The 22,393-nt window shown below is 43.3% G+C and overlaps 2 protein-coding genes across 4 annotated transcripts in view; one reads left to right on the plus strand and one right to left on the minus strand.

Annotated features, from left to right (window-relative positions):
* Positions 1-2,363: 2,363 nt before the first annotated feature.
* On the plus strand, positions 2,364-6,235 carry LOC121270792 (protein NDNF-like). The gene is made up of 3 exons (XM_041176233.1): positions 2,364-2,389; positions 2,841-2,947; positions 4,591-6,235. Exons 1-3 carry the CDS (start codon positions 2,364-2,366, stop codon positions 5,949-5,951), a joined length of 1,494 nt encoding a protein of 497 aa, XP_041032167.1. The 3' UTR covers positions 5,952-6,235.
* An 11,548-nt stretch (positions 6,236-17,783) lies between these two features.
* sec24c (SEC24 homolog C, COPII coat complex component) overlaps positions 17,784-22,393 on the minus strand; it is a 79,905-nt gene continuing 75,295 nt past the window's right edge. For all 3 annotated transcript variants that reach the window (XM_041176460.1, XM_041176461.1, XM_041176462.1), the window contains 4 exons: positions 21,734-21,913; positions 21,069-21,260; positions 20,025-20,114; positions 17,784-19,105 (listed from right to left, as the gene is read on the minus strand). In XM_041176460.1, coding sequence (XP_041032394.1) covers positions 18,965-19,105; positions 20,025-20,114; positions 21,069-21,260; positions 21,734-21,913 — 603 coding nt within the window. In that variant the 3' untranslated portion in view covers positions 17,784-18,964. The remainder of the gene's footprint in view (positions 19,106-20,024; positions 20,115-21,068; positions 21,261-21,733; positions 21,914-22,393) is intronic.

Here is a 22,393-nt window from a genome sequence, read left to right on the forward strand (position 1 = left end):
TGTTCATTGGAAAGAAAACATTAATACACACAACCGTGAAGCACTTTGTTACATTTTGAGGATGGGTCAGATGCTGTTTAAATATGTTTTTAAATTTAATTAATATGGAATTAGATATAAGATATTGCTGCTTTGAGACTGTTCTGCATTTTCTCCAACAGCTGCTAATGGACATGTCAGCGTCACAGATCCTTTATCAGCTCCTCTACTTTATCCCCATTCACTTGTGCTTGGGTCAAGGTCCAGTCTTTGTACAGCAGCCAAGATGGGGGGCAGCAACTGGTGAAGCAACATACAATCACTCCCCACTCCTTCCAGACGGCAGGGAAATAGCCATCCTCCTCTTCAAAGATGTGCCACATAGGTAAGAGCAAGGGAACTGACCTGAAAGCTAGGGCAGCCAAAAACTCAAAATGGATATGTAGGGTTTTATTTGCTATCTTGTTCTTCAAGTAAAGACTGACCAGAGCTGGTTAGCAATTTAACAGGATAATTAATTTTAAGTGAGGAAGTGTGCTGTACAGATGCAAGTCTCTCTAGTCCTCCCATTTGGAGAAAGGAGCCGAAACTTTGTCATCCTGGGACAGCTGGTTTAAGCTCAGCTCTAAAAACATTCCCAACACAAAAGCAAAATACTGCCGACGCTGGAAATTTGAAATAAAAACAGAACATGCTGGAAATGCTCAGCAGGTCAGACAGCATCTGTGGAGAGAGAAACACAGAGTTAGTATTTCAGGTTGATGACCTTTTGTCAGTTCTAATCAACCTGAAACGTTAATTCTTTCTTTCTACATAGTTGCTGACCAAACGGATGAGCATTTCCTATACATTCCCAAGTTGTTTGCAACATTCAAGTGTTTGGTTTTTGGGTATGAGGATAATTTTCCCTGTGAATGGTTGCATATATTATATTGTGTTTTATGTGATTTTTAAAAATTTGTTTTATGCTTGCTAATCTCAGCTAGTACACCCAAACATTCTGTCTGTGAGCCACATAGGTATATATTAATCAAGTTTTGGTATCTTAAGCTTTTTTATACTCTCTCATCTTGATCCTGAGTTAGGATTTATTCAAGATCAGCTCTTCACAAATCTCCATCAGGCTCCGCATTCCAAATCCTAACCATTCATTTCATGAAAAAGATCTTCCTCATGTCAAAACCGCTTCTTTTATCGATCACCTTAAATCTGTACTTGACCCTTCATCCACTGAACACAGCTTCTCTTTATTTATTCTATTTAAACCTTTTGTGATTTTAAACACCTCCATCAAGTCTCCTTGTACCCTTTGCTGCTCTAAGGAGAAAAGCCCCAGCTTCTCCAGTCCCTCCAAGTAACTGATCTCTCACCTCTGGAACCATTCCAGTAAATTCCTTCTCTCACCTCCCCATGTCCTACCTTAAATGTGGTGCCAAGAATTAGACACAATACTCCAGCTGGGGCTCAGCGAGTGTTTTATAAAGGCTTATCATAACTTTGTGGCTTTTGTACTATGTGCCTCTAGTTACAAAGTTCAGGATCCAATACATCTTATTAACTGCTTTGTTAACCTGCCCTGCCACCTTCAAAAAAGTGCACAAACGCTGTCCATCTCTGTTATTGCAACCCCCTCAAAATTCCACCATTTAACTTCTCTTCATTCATCTGATCAGTGTATAATCTCACATTTTTGTGTGTTGAATTTCAACTGCCATGTGGGACTATGAAGTCTATCACTAGTTTCCTCACTGTTTGCTAAACTTCCAAGTTTTGTGCCACCTGTAAAGTTCAAAATTGTGCCCTGTACTCCCAAGTCATTAATGTATACCAGAAAGAGCAGTGGGCCTAGTACTGAACCTGGGAGCACCACTCTATACCTACATCCAGTCAAGTAGAATTTGCCACAATACAGCTGCTCCTGCCACTTTTATCTCGTGTTTCATTTTATTAACAAGCCTATTATGTGGCACTTGATCAAACGCCAACTGCACTGCCATCATTCATTCTCTCTGTTACCTCACCAAAAAACTCAAATCCATTTGCTCAAACATGATTTACCCTGAACAAATCCAGCTAGTTGTCCATTATTAGACCACGTTTGTCCATTTTTCTCCCAGATTATCGATTGTAAAAGCTTCCCCACCAGTGAAGTAAAATTGACTGGCCTGTAGTTGCTGGGTTTATTTTTACGTGCTTTATTGAACAAGGATGGAACAATTGCAACTTTCCAGTCCTCTGGCCCCACCCACACACTGAAGGAGGATTGGAAGATTATGGCAGCACTTATTCAGTTTCCTCTCTTGCCGCTTCTCAGTAAGCTAGGGCCCTTTGTACCCAACCTACTGACTTATCCATTTAGCCTTTCTGATACCTCTCTGTTTACCATGGCTCTGGCAAAGTCTATTCCCTGGTAAACAACGACGCAAAGTATGAAGTTAGAACCTTAAACATGCCTCTGCCTGCACCAATAGATATCAATTTTGGTCTCTAATCAGCCCCACCATTCTTGGTAACCCTTTTACTGTTGCTATCTTCCCAAGATTCCCTTTTGTTTGCCAGAACAATGGATTAACTTGGGAGGGTGCAGAAATATTAGGTTTCGATCGAATTCTATTAATGTAAAACAATGTGAACATTGCGAGTGTAAAATGTGTGATCTACATTGTGGAAAGAGACGCACACAATATAAATTACACAAAGAAATATCCTCAGTCTCACATGCAGTCACATGCAGATCTGTTATGTTATAAAGATGAAAGACAGTGATGGGAAGATGTTCAACTTCCTGTGGGGCACCCTGTCATTTCTGTTTTGTGATGTGATTTGTTAGAAACTCATGTTATTGCCTTCTCTCCCCTCAGCCGCTATTTTCTGGTGAAGGAGGACAAGAGCCCATTTTCTGTCACAGTGACCCCTTGCGATGCTGCCCTGGAGTGGCGACTCACAATTCAGGATTGGCCCACACACAGTAAGGATCACAGTGAGACTTGTTGCTGCACACAATCCACCAGCCAGGTTCACTACTCGCTCAGGGAGCTTTTCGAAGTATTGAAAACAAAGACCAAATGGGAAAGTAGCAAAAACAAAATTTGAAACAGGTGTTCTTTAGGGAAACTAAAAAGCTGAGAGAAATGTTGCACCGAGTGCAAAGGGATTCTAGGATTAGTTTCAAACTCATTGCGAGTCAGAGAACATGGATGTCATGGAGTCCACACCATGTGTAGATTAGATTTTTCTTTTAAAAAGTCAAAATCATCTTTCCCCAGATTGCAGCCTCAAATACAAATGGACTTGGGTTCTCTCAACCTGCAAATTTCATTGGGTTGACAATAACCCTCCCGTGACCAGCAGTGCATCAGCTGCAAGATCCTCACTGTTAGATCCCTCCAGTTCACCCCCACCCCACCCCCCTGCCCCTTACCCATGAATTCCACTGAACACATTTTAGTCTCCTTCCCCCAAGCCAAATGATGGTAACTTATTGCCCATAGGCAACAAATATTGCCCAAAGGCCTGGATAGAGTGGGTGTGGGGAAGACGTTTCCATTAGTAGGAGAGACTAAGATCCGAGGGCACAGCCTTAGAGTAAAGGGAAGACCTTTTAGAACAGAGATGAGGAGAAACTTCTTTAGCCAGAGAGTGGTGAATCTATGGAATTCATTGCCACAGAAGGCTGTGGAGGCCAGGTCATTGAGTGTATTTAAGACCGAGATAGATAGGTTCTTGATTGGTAAGGGTATCAAAGGTTATGGGGAGAAGGCGGGAGAATGGGGTTGAGAAACTTATCAGCCATGATTGAATGGTGGAGCAGACTTGATGGGCCAAATGGCCTAATTTCTGCTCCTATGTCTTATTTCATGTTTTCATTCACCTTATTTCTGAAAACTCTCCCTCCACATTTCCTCACCTTGCCTTCCCTTCCATCTTTAAAAAGCCTCCAAAATAAAGCACATCCCTCTGACTATGCATTCAAAAGAAATTGCATTTACGTAGCATCTTTCACAATCTCAGGTTGCCCCAAAGCACTTTCTAGGCAATGAAGTACTGTTCAATTTGGAGTCGCCATCTTAAAGTTGGAACCACCCAACCTTCCTATTCCCAGCTTGGCACCATCCTCGGAGAAACTGAACTAAGTTGCTGTTGGTGGATGTCCTCGTGTGATGCAGAAAGTCTATTGCTAGGGCTGCTCAAATTACCCTACATCAGTGTCAGCTGTGACTCAAACACCTGAGTCAGAAGGTTGTTGGTTCAAGTCCCACTCCAGGGCTTAAGCACAAAAATCTACTCTGACATTCCCAATGCAGTGCTGAGGGAGTGCTGCACTGTCATAGGTGCCACTCTTTGGATGAGGGATTAAACTCGTGTACTGGCCAATATTTACCCCTCAATTAACATCACAAAAACAGGTGAGCTGATTATTTACAGCACAGATGTTTGTGGGAGTGCGTTGTGAACAAATTGCCTTCAGTAATTCTGACATTACAACAGTGACTAAAAGCACTTCATTGGCTGAGAAATATTTTGGGAAGGCCTGGGTTGGGGAACAGGGCACAAGATCCATTTGTTCAAAAAACATGTTTGGGATACTGACAGACAGTCTCTGAATTTCAGGTGCTCACCGGTCTGGGAGGTCACAGGAGCTTGAGTGGGACTCGGACACTCCCAGAGATCTTTTTACCTACAAGGGAAACGCAGTGAAGAGTTACGTGAGAATTTCATCACATTCTGCCTTCTACATGCTGCAGCTCATGTCAATCGAGAGCAACACACAGATCAGAGTCTACATGACAACCAACCCACAGAGTGAGCCTCCTGACCCAGAGATACCCTTTGACCCTCGGGTAGATGTCACTTCGGTAGGGCAGACGACAGTGACGCTGGCGTGGAATGCCAGCCCATCAATTTTACGGTACCAGGAGCACATTCAATATTGCCTCCTGATCAATCAGAAGCAGAACTATAAAAGTTTGTGTGCTGCCAAGACTCAGGTTGAACGTCTTGATGACCACAGGCCAGACGTGCCAGTGGTATCCATCTACTCTGGTGGACGGGTGGTACACCTCACCGGAATGGAAGATCTCCTTCTGCCTTCCAGAGTTCTCAGCAGCTCATTCTCCAAGGAACCGAAGTTGGATGTCATGCAGCTCTGTGTGGGTAACAGAAATGTTTACTCCATGTCAGAATTGCAACCCAACACCCGGTACTATTTCGATGTGTTCGCTGTGAATGTTCTCACCAACACCAGCTCTGCATATACAGGGACCTTTGCAAAAACATTACAATGGCCAGATCCCAAAATTCTGGATCTGAAGGAAGGAATTATGATCCAGGTTTATGTCAGGAAAGGTGGTCAGAAGTTCTACAGTTTCAGGCCTGACACATGGCACAGAAGGGCACAATTCACATTCTACTCTTGTGGAAAAGTTTATGTGCAAATCGAAAGAAATGGCAAACTTGCTTTATCAGGAAAAGTAGAAAATCTGAAGCATTTTCAGCTGAAGGGGAAGGCCAAGACAAGGTATGTCATTGGGATCAAATCCACAGAGTCCTCGGAGACGCCCGTGAAAATCTTGGCATCCACACGTCCCAACAAAGCTTTATTCCCACGACTCCCAGCCAGCCTCAAATTGAAAACCTTTGACAAACTGAGGACCTGTAACTCGGTCACCGTCGCTTGGCTGGGGACACAAGAGCAAAACAAATATTGTCTGTACAAGAGAGAGATCAGAGAACAGGTGGAGAAAGAAATAAAGAGGCTAAACAGATGCTTTGGCCCAGAGAGATGGAAAATATCTGAGAAAGTGCGCTGCAAGTACTTCCACAACTTGAACAGTCAGCGTGCGGTGACAGTGGAGAAGGTTTCAGGGCTGAAGGCAGGGACACCATATTTATTCGATGTTTATGTGTTTGGATACAGAGGCCATTCCGTGAAATATCAAAGCAAGGTCATAAAAACAAGGAAGGCATGCTGACTTCCTTTAAAGTCAGGAGAAAGTTCATCCAAAGTCTACTTTGGAAATCAGGCACTCATATCTTTGAAGGAGTGGGTTTGAGATACTTGGGAAATCTACTTTCAAGCTACTGGAACCAACACTGGACAAGTGAAAATGCTTCACGTGGGTCCTGAACACAGACTAAGATCAGAGGTTTTCAAACTCATGCTTTTAAACAAGTATTGCTAAATGCCCAGGGAACCTCTGTACTTCATTCTGAAGATACATTTTCAGTGACCCAAAGGAAACCGCAGCAGTCATTGCAGAAAATGTTTGTCAGTCAACAGGGACAATAAAATACAGAATTCCAATGAGCTGGAAGGCTCCTCGAACCTTCACAAATCTCCAACGTTCCATGGAGCCAAATTTGTAGACACGACTTGAACACTGTACCTAGCTGAACTATATGTGTAAGAAATGATGCTTCAGCTCAACCTGCTAAGTGGTCAGAGGCTCCTGACCTCAGGTTGAGGTAATTTTGTGGTTGTGCTGATTGGGTCAGGGGTTTTCAATCAGGTTTTTCGACCAGCTCCTGAAAACAAGTCTTTGCAGTTATTAGCGGAAAGCACTGCACTCATTCCTTAGTCCAGTATTTGAGCAGAAGCAATGACACATTTAAGATAAAGAAGTTAACACCAGAGTCAAAACATTGGACCAATGTCCCAATAAGTTGTCTCATATTGAAAAGAGGAATCTCTCATTCATTAGTGACCAAGGGACTGGGATCATTGATTAGGGTATTGTCACCATACATCTAATAATAGAGCAATGTGAATGCAGTTGTGTGGAAATAGGTTGTTTATTTGGGTTTGCACCAAGCAAAGTGTTTGAAACCATGTTCCTCGGGTTCAGGTGTTACACAAAGCAGACTTGCCTTTGAGTTGACTGGAAGAAGTTGAAACTCAACGAAAAATCCCACATCAACACTCAATTCTAGTGCATTTTACATCAAACTCGATCATCTCAGTCAGGCTCGTTAGTTTCTCTTTGAGCTGATAAAATTGTTTTGAAATATCCAGGCACCTTTAGATTTCTTTGGTACAGATGCAAGCTAAGTTAATGGAAGAATTTGTATTTATACAGTACCTTCATTCAGTTCAGGATGTCCTAAAGCACCATGACCTTTAACAAAGGGAAACATGACAGTTACTTTGTGAACAGCAAGATTCCAAAAACAATTAGTTCACATAGAATTTAATATCGCAGAAATAGGCCATTTGGGCAAATGATCTAAAGCTGGTGTTCGTGCTCGAGATGAGTCTTCACCAGCCATGCCTCGAAGTTTCCTATCGAATCCCAGAATCTCTCAGTTCAAACATAGGCACCATCCTTGCTCATCCTCACTAATTATAACATGAAGCTAAATAATTCATTGCAATGTGATTTAAAATGTCAGTTGAAACAAATTAAATTTCAGTGTGATTAATAATAGCTGGAGTGTGAATAATTCTGCAATTATATTCATTCAATGTGCTAAAGGCAGTGATTAATTACAAATAATAAATCTGTTCACTTGAGTGTACCTGAACACAAAATCAATCATTTCAGTGTCGCAGGTCCCAACTGACCCTGTAACTCACCACCTGTCACCAGGTTCTGATTTGACTCACAAGTTTCAGGATTACGGTCCAAAGTTGAGGAGTCGAAGATGATTCCCAAGATTCAAAGGTATGAACCAAGACAAAACAAACAGAATTACCTGGAAAAACTCAGCAGGTCTGGCAGCATCGGCGGAGAAGAAAAGAGCCCCATTCCAACCCATGTATTTTGCCTTAACTTGTATGATTTTATAAATACAATATCAGAACATAATATAGCTGTAATATATACTGCTGTACATAAAATACTGCCAACTTAATTGCTTAAATCTATGTATACTAAAGAGAGCAGACAGGTGAGTTTAACGTCACATCCAAAAGATGGCACTTGCTACACCACAGTACTCCCTTAGTACTAACCCTCTGACTATACAATGCTCCCTCAGTCCTGACCCTCCCGAATGTGTGGTGCACCCTCAGTACTGCCCCTCTGACAGTGTGAAGCTCCCTCAGTACTGCCCCTCTGACAGTGCAGTGTTTCCTCTGTACTGACTCTCCAACATTATGGTGCTCCCTCAGTACTAACCCTCCGGCAGTGCAGCACTGCCTCAGTACTGCCCCTTTGACAGTGCAGCACTCTCTCAGTACTGCTCCTTCGACAATGCAGCACTCCCTCAGTACTGCTCCTTCGACAGTGCAGCACTCCCTCAGTACTGCCCCTCCGACAGTGCAGCGTTCCCTCGGTATTGACCCTCTGACAGTGCAGCGCTCCCTCAGTACTGACCCTCCGACAGTGCAATGCTCTCTCAGTACTGACCCTCCGACAGTGCAGCACTCCCTCAGTAATGAACCTCAAATAGTGCAGTACTCCCTCTGTACTGATCTTCTGACAGTGCAGCACTGTCTGGTACTGATCTTCCGACGGTGTGGCGTTCGCTCAGAACTGGACCTGCAACAGTGCAGTGCTTCATTAGTAAAGCAACTTCTGCTCAAGTCAGTGGGACTTGAACTCACAACTTTCTGACTCAGAGGCAAGTGAACATATGAACCAACAAATCAGGAGCAAAAGTAGGCCATTCAGCCCCTTCAGCCTACTCCACTACCCATTGAGCCATGGCTGACAGCATCACCTGACCAATAGTTAATAGCTTGAATTTGTACTAAGTTTATGTAGCTACTAATTAATGTTCTACTCTTCCCTCCCTGGAATGGAACTTAAAGTGTACATACTATGAGGGGGAGAGGAGGACCGGAGCTAGAGAGGAGGAGGACTGGAGCGAGGAGATGAGGACCCAGAGACAGACAGCAGCACCTAAAAAAGCGAGGCGGGGGTGGGGATCCTGGAGACTGACAGCAGTATCCAAAACAGCAGGAGAGAGGAGAATCCGGAGACAGCAGCATCTAAAGGAGTGGGAGAGAGGAGGACCCGGAGACAGACAGCAGCATCTAAAGGAGTGGGAGAGAGGAGGACCCGGAGACAGACAGCAGCACCAAAAGGAGCCATCCCATCCAGTCCAATCCGTAGCTCCAGAGCTCGCTCAGAGATTAATCAAAGTGTGACATCACAGGAAAGCAGGTAGTTGATTGGGTTGATGGGTATTTTTCTCATTTATCTTTCAAAACTCTGGTAATTTTAGTAATTGTAAGGTTTTATTAGTAGTAAGGTTTATTAATTTTTCTAAAACTTACTAGATTGGCTGGTGAGCGTTTCCTATTTATCTTAAGAAAGAAATGTCAATTAGGGTAAATAGAATATTAATTGAAATAATAAGAATATAAACACAGGCAGCATTAGAAATGTTGATTCAAATTCAGTAAAATAATCAATTAAACACTATAAAGATGGCATGGCAGATGATGTGTGGCAGCTGCAGAATGAGGGAACTCATGGGCACCTGCGTGATCCAAGGCAAACACATCTGCAGTCAGAGTCTGTGGTTGCAGGTACTTCGGGTCAGGGTCATTGAGCTGGAGGCCGAGCTGCAGACACTGACACATCAGGGGGTGGTGGAGGTTGGGGGGTGGGGTGGTGGGGCAAGTTACCCAGACACTTTGCTCCAGGATGCAGTCACGTCCCTTCGGATAGGGTTGTCTGATTTGGTCCATTGTCAGGGGCAGGAGGGTGTGACTGTGAGTCAGGCAGGTATGGGGATCGAAAAGGTAGAAGTGGAGGAGCCTCAGCCCTTGCAATTGCCCAGCAGGTTTAAGGTTCTTTCAGCCTGGATGGACGAAAGCAGGGGCTGCAGGTTGAATGAGCAAACTGACCATGGCTCTGTGGTACAGGATGCCATTCGAGCGGTGGGGGAAGTTAAAAGGAACGTACTGGTAGTGGGGGGACAGTATAATTGGAGGAATAGACAATTTCTTTAGCCAAGAACAAGAGTCCAGAAGGCCATGTTGCCTGCCTGTTGCCAAGTTTCGAGACATATTATCAGGGCTGGACAGGAATTGTAGTGGGAGCGGGAGGATCCAGTTGTCATAGTCCATATGACATAGGTCGGACTAGGAAAGAGGTTCAGCCAAGGGAATATGTGCAGCGAGAGGCCAAATTAAAAAGCAGAACCTCAAAAGGTAATAATCTCTGGATTGGTCATTGATGGTCCCTCGAAATCAAGGATGACGTCTGTCGGGTTTGGTGAGACTTCAAAGGACTGAGGAGCACAATTCTGGAGCAGCATGTTCTTCTGCAGTGGGGGCGGAAATTGCAGCCCCGGATTGGCTTCCTTCTCCCTCCTCAACTGCTGCTGTTCTGCCTCGCTGTCGAGTCGCTGAGCCTCGAAGTGGCTTGTGCTTTGAAGAGCCAGGTGGTGCCGAGCCAAACGATCAGCAGCATTCTCCTCCCAGTCAGTGGTGTTAATGCTTCCATTCCCGAGGGTGACCTTGAGCGTATCCTTATGCCTTTTCCTTTGGCTGCCCTTTGAGCTTTGGCCAATGGAGAGCTGTGAGACGAGAAGCTGCCAAAGAAGGCGGTTTACGCGCATCCGGACACAATGGCCCGTCCATCGGAGTTTGTTCCGCAGGAGCAGGGCTTCAATGCTGATAGATGCAGCTTCATGGAGGACACTTGTGTTAGTCTGGTGGTCCTCCCATTGGATCCCCAGGATTCGATGCAAGCACCACTGATGGAAGATCTCAAGATGTGGCGTTGGTAGACAGTCCATGTTTCGCTGCAGTAGAACAGGGTGGTCAACACAATGGCCTTATAAACCAGAAGCTTTGTTGACTTCCAAAGGTCTCTGTTGTCAAGGACACGGCACAGCTTGAAGGCAGTGCTGGCACATTTGACTCGGTGTTGGACATCCGCATCGATGGTAGTCTCTTGGGAGGGATGGCTGCTGAGAGATGGGAAGTGCTGCACATACTCCAGAGCCACCCCAACTACGTGGATGGCACAGGAGATGCTCAATTGGCCAGGGGAAGGTTGGTGAAGGACCTTCGGCTTGGCAATGTTTAAGGACAGGCCAAGCCTCTTTTTTGAGGTGTTGAAGAGGCCAGGTATCCTTTGCATGTCCTGTACAGACTGACCACGCAGCAATCACCCGCAAACTGAAGGCCACAGATGTCCATGATAGTGAGTTTTGTTTTTGACTGCATCAAGATTGAAGATCTTCCCATCCTGGCGATACTGAATGCTGACAACAGATGGTAGGTCACCTCGGATGAGATGGATGGTCAGGTAAATAGTGAACAAGGTGGGGATGATCACACAAGCTTGTTTGACCCCGGTCTGGATGTGAAAGGTGTCAGTTTCAGATCCTCCACTCAGGTCAGTGGCGGTCATGTTGTCATGCAGGAGTCTCAAGGTGGTGACAAACTTCAACAGGAACCAAAGCATTGGAGGACGATCTATAGAGCTTCACAATTTTAAAAAAATCAAACGCCTTGGTCAGGTCAATGAGGGCGAGGAACAATTCTTGATTTTGCTCCCGACATTTTTCCTGGATCTGTCTAGCCACAAAGACCATGTCTGCAGTTCCCCGGGGAGGTCGGAAGCCACACTGGGATTCCGGAAGGATCTCCCCAGTGACCAGAGGAAGACGGTTCAGGAGGATGCAGACCAGGATCTTACCCACAATGGACAGAGAGAAATCCCCCTGTAGTTTTCACAAACAGATAGGTCCCCTTCCTGTGGAGAGGAATGATGGTCACGTTCCTGAGATCCTGGGGGATGTCCTCTTCCTCCCAGAGGCAGAGGATGAGTTAGTGGAGTTGTGATGTGAGCTGATAACTGCCAATGTGGTAGATCCCTGCAGGTATCCCATCCGGCCCATAAGCTTTGTTGGTTTTAATCTGTTGGATGGCTCACTTAAACTCATCAATGGTTGGTGGAACACTGAGGGAATTCTCCACAGGTAGTTGTGGGACGGCTTGGAGTGTCTCCTCTGATATGGTGGAGTCCCAATTGAGGAGCAGTTTGAAGTGCTCCTTCCAATGCTGATGGATGGCGTCATTGTACTTGAGGAGCAGGAAGCCGTCCTGTGATCGGAGAGAGTTTTGTCCAGTCGAGCGGGGTCTATAGATCGTCATGGTAGCCTGGAAAAAGTTGCGTATGTCATGTTGGTCGGCACTGGCCTGAATCTCGTGGACCTTCTCCACCCACCAGTTGTACAAAAAGGTAGAGACTTTGCTAAATTAATTGAGTGTGATTGATTTTGTTATCCAAGATAGAGAAAATAGAATATGAAAGTAAACTAGCAAGAAATATAAAAACAGATGGTTAAAGTAAAAAGGAAAAGATTAGAAAAGACAAATGTGGGTCCATTACAGGCAGAGACAGAATTTATAATGGGGAAGAAATGGCAGAGAAACCAAACAAATACTGTGTGTCGTTCTTCACGGAAGAAAATACAAAAATCCTCCCAGGAATACTAGAGAACCAAGGCACCAGTAAGGATGAGGAACTGACAGAAATTAATATTAGTAAAAAAGTAGTGCTAGATAAATTAATGGGACTGAAAATTGGTGAATTCCACGGGTCTGATTATCTTCATCCCAGAATGTTGAAAAAGGTGTTATAGAGGTAGTGGATGCATTGATGGTCATTGTCCAAAATTCTATAGATTCTGGAAAAGTTTCTGCAAATTCGAAAGTAGCAAATGTAGCCCCACTATTTGAGAAAGGATGGAGAGAGAAAATGGGGAGCTACAGGCATGTTAGCCTGACATCAGTAGTAGGGAAAATGCTAGAACCCATTACAAAGGACTGGACACTTGAAAAATGATGGTAGGATTGGGCAGAGTCAATATGGATATATGAAAGGGAAAAAGGTTTGACAAACCTTTTAGAATTTTTTGAGGATGCAACTAGCACAACAGATACGGTAGAAACCAGTGGATGTGATGTATTTTGATTTTCAGGAGACTTTCGATAAGGTCCCACAACAGGAGGTTAGTAAGCAAAATTAAAGCACATGGTATTGGGGGTAATATACTGGCATGGATTGAGAATTGGTTAACGGACAGAAAACAGAGTAGAAATAAACAGGTCGTTCTCAGGTTGGCAGGTTGTAACTAGTGGGGCACCACAAGGATCAGTGTTTGGGCTCCAGCCTACACAAGCTATATCAATGATTTGGATGTGGGGACCAAATGTAATATTTCCAAGTTTGCTGATGACAAAAAACTTGGTGGGAATGTGGGTTGTGAGGGGGAAGCAAAGAGGCTGCAAGGGGATTTAGACAGACTAAGTGAGTGAGCAAGAACAGGGCAAATGAAATATAATGGTGGTAAGTGTGAGGTTATCCACTTTGGTCAGAAGAACGGAGGTGCAGAGTATTCCTTAAATGGTAAGAGATTGGGAAGTGTTGATGTTCAAAGGGACCTGGATGTCTTTGTTCATGAGTCACTGAAAGCTAGCAAGCAGGAGCAGCAAACAATTATGAAAGCAAATGGTATACTGGCCTTTATTGCAAGAGGATTTGAGTACAGGGATAAAATGTCTTGCTGCAATTGTATAGAGCCTTGCTGAGACCACACCTGGAATATCGTGTACAGTTTTGGTCTCCCAATATACTTGCCATAGAGGGAGTGCAACAAAAGTTCAGCAGACTGATGTTGGGATGGTGGAATTGTCCTACGAGGAGAGTTTGAGACAACTGGGCCTGTCATTCTTCTAAACTCTAGAGAATAGAAGTGATCTCATTGAAACATACATATTTCTTACAGGGCTCAACAGGGTAGATGCAAGAAGGATGTTTTCCCTGGCTGGGGGACTCTGAAACCAGAGGTCATAGTCTCAGAATATGGGGTAGGCCATTTAGGACCGCGATGAGGAGAAATTTCTTCAGTCAGGGGGTAGTGAATCTTTGGAATTCTCCACCCCAGAAAGCTGTGGAGGCTGAGTCACTGAGTATGCTCAAGACAGGGATTGATGGGTTTCTAGATATTAAAGATATCAAGAGATATGGAGATAGTGCGGGAAAATGGTATCGAGGTGGAAGATTAGTCATGATCTAGTTGAATGGTGGAGCAGACTCAAAGAGCTGAATGGCCTACTCCTGTTCCTATGTCCCTGAACACAGCTTGGTGCTTCCTTGTTATTACCTGTTTTTTTAGGTCAATGAGCACATCTGCCCTCATGTGGGCAAAGAATATATAGCAGGTATTAATCTTAGAATTCCATCCAGTGATGGGATGTAGCATAAATGAGAAACATTGACTATCCTAGCCCAATTTGCAAAGGAATCTGTACACACACATACAAACTGCCTGGCTCATCAACTAAACAGAAAGGAGGCTGCAGTGAATAGAATGGGGAATAAAGGGATCACAGGTCCACATCAAGATGTTTATAATTTAGGTTTAAGACACATACTGTGTGGGCTCAACAGTCTTCCTCTCATTGCCTTCAAGGTTCTGCAAAGTCGCAACGGACCCATGATTCAAAGTATTTTGACTGGTAGAACTATAATTAAAATCCCTCCCAATGGCCAGTCTGCCCCTCGTAGGTTTTTGGTGGGAACAGACTCAGCCATACAGGAAAAGCCAGATTTCCCGACTGCCCTATGAATGGTTTTGTCGCACTGAATCATGAGTGTCCCCTTTATCCTCACACGAGAATTACGCCAATCCCATCGCTTTGCGCAGCAGTCTAGCCTGCCCTACAGCGCGGGTCTCAGGGATAATTTGCAATCCAATTTCCTGATTTAGAAATACAGTTAAAATGCACTCCTGCATTAAAGTTAAATGATTCGTGCTCACCTTGCCTTCATCACGTGCAGTCTCAGCATCAGGATCTCCCAGGGCAACAATGCCATTGTTGAGAGAAAAGCACTGATTATTTCCACCTTAGCCTTCCTTATAAAAAGGTAGCCCGTCAATGTTTCACCAGAGTGTAGCCGTGTAATGGTCGTCACTTGTTTAGCAATCCGGAAACCTAGACTAGAACTCCAGGGAAAACACAAGATCAGAATGAGATTTAAGTTTAAAGAAAAATCTAGAAATGTAAGTCTGGTCTCAGTAAGTGATCATAAAAGTCAGATTGCAGTAAAAGCCCAACTGGTTCACTCATATCCTTAAAGGAAGCCTGCCACATTGCAGGCCAATATGTGACTCCCATATGTCTCACCTGCATTCTGAAACAGCCTAGCAAGCCACTCAGTTATACCAAACCTCAGGGCAACTAGGGATGGGATACCACCATCCTGAGAATGAGTGTGAAGAAAAATCGCACACTGACCTGAATAGCAGCTATTGGCTGGATCCTGGCTACAGCAGGAACAATTGATTTCCTCCGACGCACTCCCAGCCCCTCGTACCCTTAATTCTCCAACTGCAGAGAACTGAACTGACACAGAAAGTTCCAACTGCTGCCGGAAAGTGAGGGGATCCACTAAAGTATCAGGTCCAGATCCAAGACGTTCATGTTTTGAGAGATTTGGTGTGACACTTGGTGATGTGTTCAGATGCAGCTGTGCCACCAACGTCCTAATTCCCACATCAGGGACTGGGACCCTCATCAAAATAGACAGGAAATACCCAATGACACCTTTCAATTTAATAAAACACCACCCAAGGAGCTTTACAGACAGAACAGAAGCTCAGGGGGCTTTGGCCACAAGTTGTGCTTGTGCTCAGCTGTGAACTATGATTTCAAGACCAGTTACTAAAGATTGCTCACCATTTCCTGAAATAAAACCAATCTGTGTGCCATTATAAAGTAAAATACAGCAGTCACTGTAAATTTTAGACCAAGTGTTAGAAGCACAGGTCAGTCAGCATTGCGGAGAGTACAGATAAGCTAATGTTTTAGGAATAGACCCTTGTGCAAAAAAACTGAACATGAGACATGCACGGAAAATGTAAAAGACAAAATCAGATTGCAGAGTCTATGGAACAATCACAAGCCTTGAAGCAGGAAGAGAAAGATTATATTTGTAAAACAATGTAGACAGGAATTCTTAACAGTAATTCTATTTCATCAGAATGATTTTGTTTCATCTCAAGACTCCAATAAATAACCTGAACATAAAATCCACAGAATTTTAAAATTTTCCATCTGCTGTCAGACAGTTATGAGCTGCCCAATCGGATGTTTTCTCCTACTGCACTGCTGCAGGTGGCAACTTTACACTTACTTCTTTTGAGTAAGATTTGTGGATCAATCCAATATCAACAAATGGAGGAGGTGCTACTAATAGGCATGGGGTGCACAAAACCCAAATACAAATTATATTAAGACATGATTTTCAGGGTCAATGAAAACACAACATTGCCCACCTGTCAGAGGAAGCTTTAAGATTGCAATTGAAGGGTCCCTCTCCAGGGTCACCCTCAAGGGTGAAGTGTGAACAGGACTCGGTGAGAGTCAGGATAAGATTGGACTCAATGCTACATGTGCTTAAACCAGCGTGACACATAATTGGAGTCAGTTTGTGGAAGCAATTGATGGGAGGAAGGGCCAGTTTTACGGAACAGCCAGGTTGCGATGTCCACTATTCAGTGCATCCTGGACTGGCAATTGGCACATCATAGGATCGTCTCTGCCCCCATGAGATTCAGCAAAGTTGCATGAATTTGGTTGAGTGGGGTGGTGGGGGGAGGAGTTTAATCACTCAGTTGACAGAAGCCAACTACTCATTTTTCTGTAATTATATTCCTACTACCAATACATCAAATACAAATTTACATGGAAAACTCCCATTATAAATGTGAGCATGGGATATAAAGATGTCAAAAAATTGGTGAAAACAGAACAGGAAAATAAGGCGTTGTCAGCTGGATGGTGTTTATAGACTCGAGGCTTCTTTCATGTTATGGCTATGGGTACAAAAAGAATGTGGAGAAATGAAATGCCCATAGGCAGATCACTACCACCATGGGTACAATGGACTCAGGCTGTGACGAGCAGCTTCACAGAGGTTCATGGCAGCAGCAACACATCTGGAGTGAACTGATGTAAGAACGAAGCAGTCAGTTTCTTGTAACTCCTGATTTTTACCCTGACTTCTTTTGAGGGTTTCTTTCCCCCACTCACTCACAAACAGCACTCTTGAACAAGTGGATGGCTAGCTGGGTGAACTGCCTTCCACAGTCTGTAAAGCAGTGCTGGTAACTGCTTGTTGACTGCAAAGTCCATCGCTTAACCTGATAGAGAATCCAAAATTGGCAATCGTACAGGGGGTAACTGCTACTATGAACATCCAACCTATAGGGAGTGCACAGTAGTATATTATATCATATATAAACGGTTCAGATTTACAATAAGGCCAGTTACTGTACTCAATGACAAGGTATCCCAAAACCACCATGCGCAGGAGACAGATGGCACTATAACTGGAAATTTGGAGCTGGGTGCGAATTAGAAAGTACAAACCCTGACTATTCATACTGGCTGACCAGGGTGGCAATTTGGACAATATTCTTTATCATACTTCAAATAGAGCAAGAAATTTGCAGAAAATATCAAAAACCATTTTCATGGTTTAAGTCTCAGGAAAGTAGTGTCCTTCTTGAATTTACGAATGCATTCATCACCATCACAATGCAACTTACCAATATATATTCATTTCAAAGCAATGGATCAACCCAGGATTTGATAAGTTTAGAAATAGATCTACCCATTTTCTTGATTACACGGGTTGGCAAGCCTCTGAGGTCTGCTGTGATAACTGTAGTTCCAAAACTACAAACAGAGCTACAGATTAGATCATTTAATGAATATATATTCCACGCAAGAATGCAGTCACCAACACTGCCAAATAAACAAGAATCTCTCTATTCATATGCACCGCTATCCTAAGGCGGAAATAGAAACCGGAGGGCAGATCTGAGGAGACATTTGGAAAGAAATGTATTTATTGCATCAAAAATTAATGTCCCGTTTACAACAGCACATTGTTTTTCTTTTACAGCAGGCTGCAAAAAAAAAAATCAGCATGGAAATCCAATCCAGTAAATAGGAATTGGCAGATACAAAGTTTATCCAGGGGGAAAAAAAAAGTTAGGGAAAGGAAATGTGCATAATTACTCCAGATCACCACTGTTCATCTCCCTTGTATTGGATACAATAGCAGTAATGTACCCCTTTCTTCAGGGGTCATTTCAAATCCCAAAGTCTTGCAATCACAAAGCTGACAATCAAGCCACAAGGCTGATGACACAAGGAAGGATTAAGTTATATCATTCCTTTTTGGGTTTCATGTGTTTAGTTGGATAATGCTCACTTGGGATTCTAAGTTATGGTGCGGGACAGAAGCTGAGCTCAATGACTTAGAACAGAGCAGTTTGAGAATACCTCAGCTACACCCTCTCTTCTCTGATCGGTTAATAAAATCTGAAACACAAAAATACTGACACATTTTGCAAGTGTTTAAAAAACCTCTCCCACCCCCCACCAAGGCCCTCGCTGTAAAGTCTGATGCTTTCACCTAGAATCTGCAAGGGAGTAGAGCAGGGAATTTGATCAATAGAAATGTTAAGCATTCACACCAGTAGAGTGAATAGATAACTTATTTTCATTCATAAACCTATTCACATTTAAAGACCTAATTAACAGACAGAACGGGGAAAAAAAGGCTGTTGTACAACATGAAATGATTACTTCAGATGTATATAAAAATAATTTCCAGAAAATCGAACCATGTTAGCAAAGCCACAAACTGGATTTTGTTCAATTTATTTTGACTTGAAAGCTTGTGTATCAGGAGCTCTTTCATACATCCAACCACACTCAGTGCATTTCTCTTTTCATCTCCTCATACACAAGGAACACAGCAATACCAGTGTTGAAAAGATAGCTCTCATATAAGATTCTAAATCATATACATTATACTGTACTATTAATTCCTTACATTACATCAGTATTAACAAGTGAGCCACATGCCCATGTTGCCTCTGTGGCAGCTGCTGACAGATAGGACCCGTGTTTACACTTCAAGATGGTTGAGCCCATTGGGAAGCAACTCCTTTCTTGCAAACAGCTCTGCGCCCGCCCCCGACCCTTCGCTCCCCGAGTTTAGCTGAGCAGCTGTCGAATCTCTTTGTGCATGTGACAGAGAAAGTCCACATATGAAGCTCCACCGTTCACACTCTTATCCTCCATAAGGAAGTGTTTGAAGAGCAGCTCCGTCTTGTCGTCTTGCTTCACAATCATGAGCTGCAAGAAGGAGGTGATGATTAGAAAGGAAGAACTTGCATTTAGATCGTGCTTCATCACATCCTCGGCACGTCTCAAAGCACCTAATAATTAATGGATTCGTCCTGAAGGGCAGTCACTGTTATGTTGGAAAATACAAATGACAAATTGCACGCTGCAAGGTCCCACAAGCAGTGAATGAAATAAATGAAGGTGCTTATGTTAGGTTGGTCGAGGGTTAAATGTTGGCCAGGAGACTGGGAGAACTTGTTGCTTTGCTTTGAATATCATCATGGGATCTTTTAAATTAATCTGAAAGGGTTGACAGGGTCTTGTTTTAATGTCTTGTCTGATAATGCAGCACTTCGTCCGTACTATCCTCAAGTGACAGCTTCATTTCTGACTTGTTCTTCTGGTGTTTGGAGGATACAGAAGGCACCAATTTTAGTAACTTTTAAGAAGTTTGTTAATACACAGCCATTGACGATGTTGCACAAGTGCAGCTCTCAGGACAGGGAAACTCTGTGTAAGTGGAGCGTGAGCTTACAATGCTCTGTGCAAAATGAAGCAAACCGCCAATTCTTCTGATTGATTGGGATCATAAAAACTCAGCCTGCAGCCTTTCAGTCCTTAAAGCACTTCCAGAATGAGTCCCTCCCCGACATAACATGAAAGGTATTGAAATCAGAACTGGAAATGGAGAGCTCCATCTTACACTATTGGGTGACAGTCTGTGAAGCAGTTCTTGATTACTACAAACAGCAAGTGTCTAAACACAGCTATGTCACCACAATCCTTCAAATCAATCCCCGATTGGTGATGCCGCCCAATTATCCAAACCATACTGAGCATGGGGCAATGTGAAAGAACACCTCACTGCACTAACCAAAGGATTGACAAGGTAATGCTAATTATAAAATGCTGGACTTCATATATTTACCTTCATAAACCTGGGTCTCTGAGCACGTATCATATCAACCATGGACCGTAATTTTTTGGAGTATGGATTATCGAGCATTGGCAGAGTAGCCTGAAAAAGCAATGAAAGCCAAAATCAGACAGCTCACGTCTATACAAAGAACAAAGCGCGCGTTTAACAGAACTCAGCACTTAACCTACTGAATGCATGATCAATAGGAAATTCATGGAACCTGGTTATTTTATCACAGGTGTTACTGGTTTATGCACTTACTCTTAAAAAAAAAATCTGAATTAGTGGGTGCTTCTGGTCTTTAGACATATTCTCATTTACTATTTAACATTATTCAGAAACTAAATTCATTCACAGAATGCTGGGACTGAAATTGGTTTTATTCTGCTGTTGTCACGAAAATGACAGCATGGCTATGTTTCCACACTGAATGTAATGTCAGTTTGAATACATGTCACTGCTAAAGGTGTGCTGCATTGTCAATCAGCAGTCAGGTCCAAATTTAGTTCACGTCAGGTGGGGTCCTGATGTCGGGTTAACAAATGGCATGATTGGTTCGGTGCTGCTGGTAGTGCAGCTGCTTCAAACCAATGCTCCAATTGTGCAAATGGCACTTTAAATATAGCTGCACTGATGTAAATATCAGCGATAATACAGACATCAACCTGTCTGCCTTCTTCCAAACCTGGGAAAGGTTGTTTTTAGGGTTGCGGTTCTGCTAATGACAGACTCCAATTTCTGGGTGTAAATCTCAATATAATGGAGAAGCCTTGACATAGTGAACAGTCTTTGTCATAAGGGAACAGGCTTCATAGTGAAATCAGTTCATTGCTCATCAGACTGAAAAACTACTTTAAGGAAACTTCCAGACAAGGTTTATGTTAATGCTTCAGACTTCCATGAAGAAAATGATCAGATTAAGAACAGTTCAGTGCTGCCCATTTCCAAGTCATATTATGCACAGAAGCACACCTGCTACATTCATTACTTCTGATTCAAAGTCTAATATCTTTGGTATGAATTGTAACGTAGAGATAGGATTCTGAAACTCACCAGTGCAGAATCAATCTGCCCAAACGATTGCACGTTAAAGATGCTTTGGATGAGGTCATGCTGTGTGTTCATCCCCACCCAAATGAAGAGGTTCAATCCATTCTCCAACAGGTAGATGCCACCCTTCGATAAACGTTCCTCTGAGCAACGAATGGCCACTGGAAAATCATCACTATCAACATCCATTTTGTGCTGAGAAAAATAGCAGAGTTATGGTCATAATAATGATTTCGTTTCTAAAAAGGTAACACCTCCAATTTGGAACTCAATAACTGAATACAGTAATTGAGAGCTCCAGAGAAGCATGCTCCCTTCAACATTTCCCAATTTAATCGGGACAGTCCAATCTTGCTAGCCATTTTCACACCCGTCCTATTCTTGACATCAAAGCAGCAACTGAGGCCGACTGCTACAATTGAGTTACAAGAAACCAAACAAAATACAAATTGGCGCACTCAGGCAGATTATCAATTTTTGATGGCACATGTTGAGAGATTACCTTCGAAATTTAAATTTGCACTTTATTGCAGTTTCTAGATTAACAAAAATGACTTTCATTTATATAGCACTTTTAGCAACCAACAGAAAGCACTTTACAGCCAATGCAATGCTTTTAGGGTAGTCAACGTGTAATGCAGGAAACAGCACATTAATTGTTTACTGACCACAGGTAAAAGCCTTGGGTAGAAAAACACATTGGTTTCTGCTACATCCATGGATGTGATGAGCTGACGGATGTAGGCACGATCGTCAGTGGAGACCTCTGCTCCAGGCTGGAGGACATCACTCTTCAGCACACAGTTCAGGTAGACAGGCAGCAGCTTCATGCACTCAGGCAGGATCAGCTAGGGGGAAGATACAGTAAATGAACAAAACAACTGTAAAGGCTCAGTGTAAATTCAAAAAATGTATTCACGGGATGTGGGTGTCGCTAAGCCAGCATTTATTATCCATCCTTAATTGCCCTTGAGAAACTGAGTGGTTTGCTAGGCCATTTCAGAGGGCATTTAAGAGTCAACCACGTTGCTGTGGGTCTGGAGGCACATGTAGGCCAGATCATGTGAGGACGACAGATTTCGTTAGACTTTTATGAATTCAAATTCTATCATCTGCCGTGGTGGGATGCGAACCTGGGTCCCAGCGCATTGTCCTGGGTCTCTGGACTACTCTTTCATAATACCACTGTGCAGCCACCTCCCCTGCAACCAGGGTTAAGCAGGTCACAATTATCAACAAAGTCAAGAATTTGTTTTTTTCCCCCCCCCCCCACTACAGCTGAGAAAATGGACGGGGTCTGATCAAAGCTTTAAAAGCTCAGAATGATT

Source organism: Carcharodon carcharias, chromosome 28 (genome assembly GCF_017639515.1).
Source record: "Carcharodon carcharias isolate sCarCar2 chromosome 28, sCarCar2.pri, whole genome shotgun sequence".
Lineage (NCBI taxonomy): Eukaryota > Metazoa > Chordata > Chondrichthyes > Lamniformes > Lamnidae > Carcharodon > Carcharodon carcharias.

Excerpts from the sequence above, each read along its gene's own strand:
- LOC121270792 (XM_041176233.1), top strand. The coding sequence starts at position 2,364 with ATGGCTCTGGCAAAGTCTATTCCCTG. Across the intron at positions 2,390-2,840 it reads CTGGCAAAGTCTATTCCCTG|CCGCTATTTTCTGGTGAAGG; the intron begins GTAAACAACGAC and ends CTCTCCCCTCAG. Across the intron at positions 2,948-4,590 it reads TCAGGATTGGCCCACACACA|GTGCTCACCGGTCTGGGAGG; the intron begins GTAAGGATCACA and ends TCTGAATTTCAG.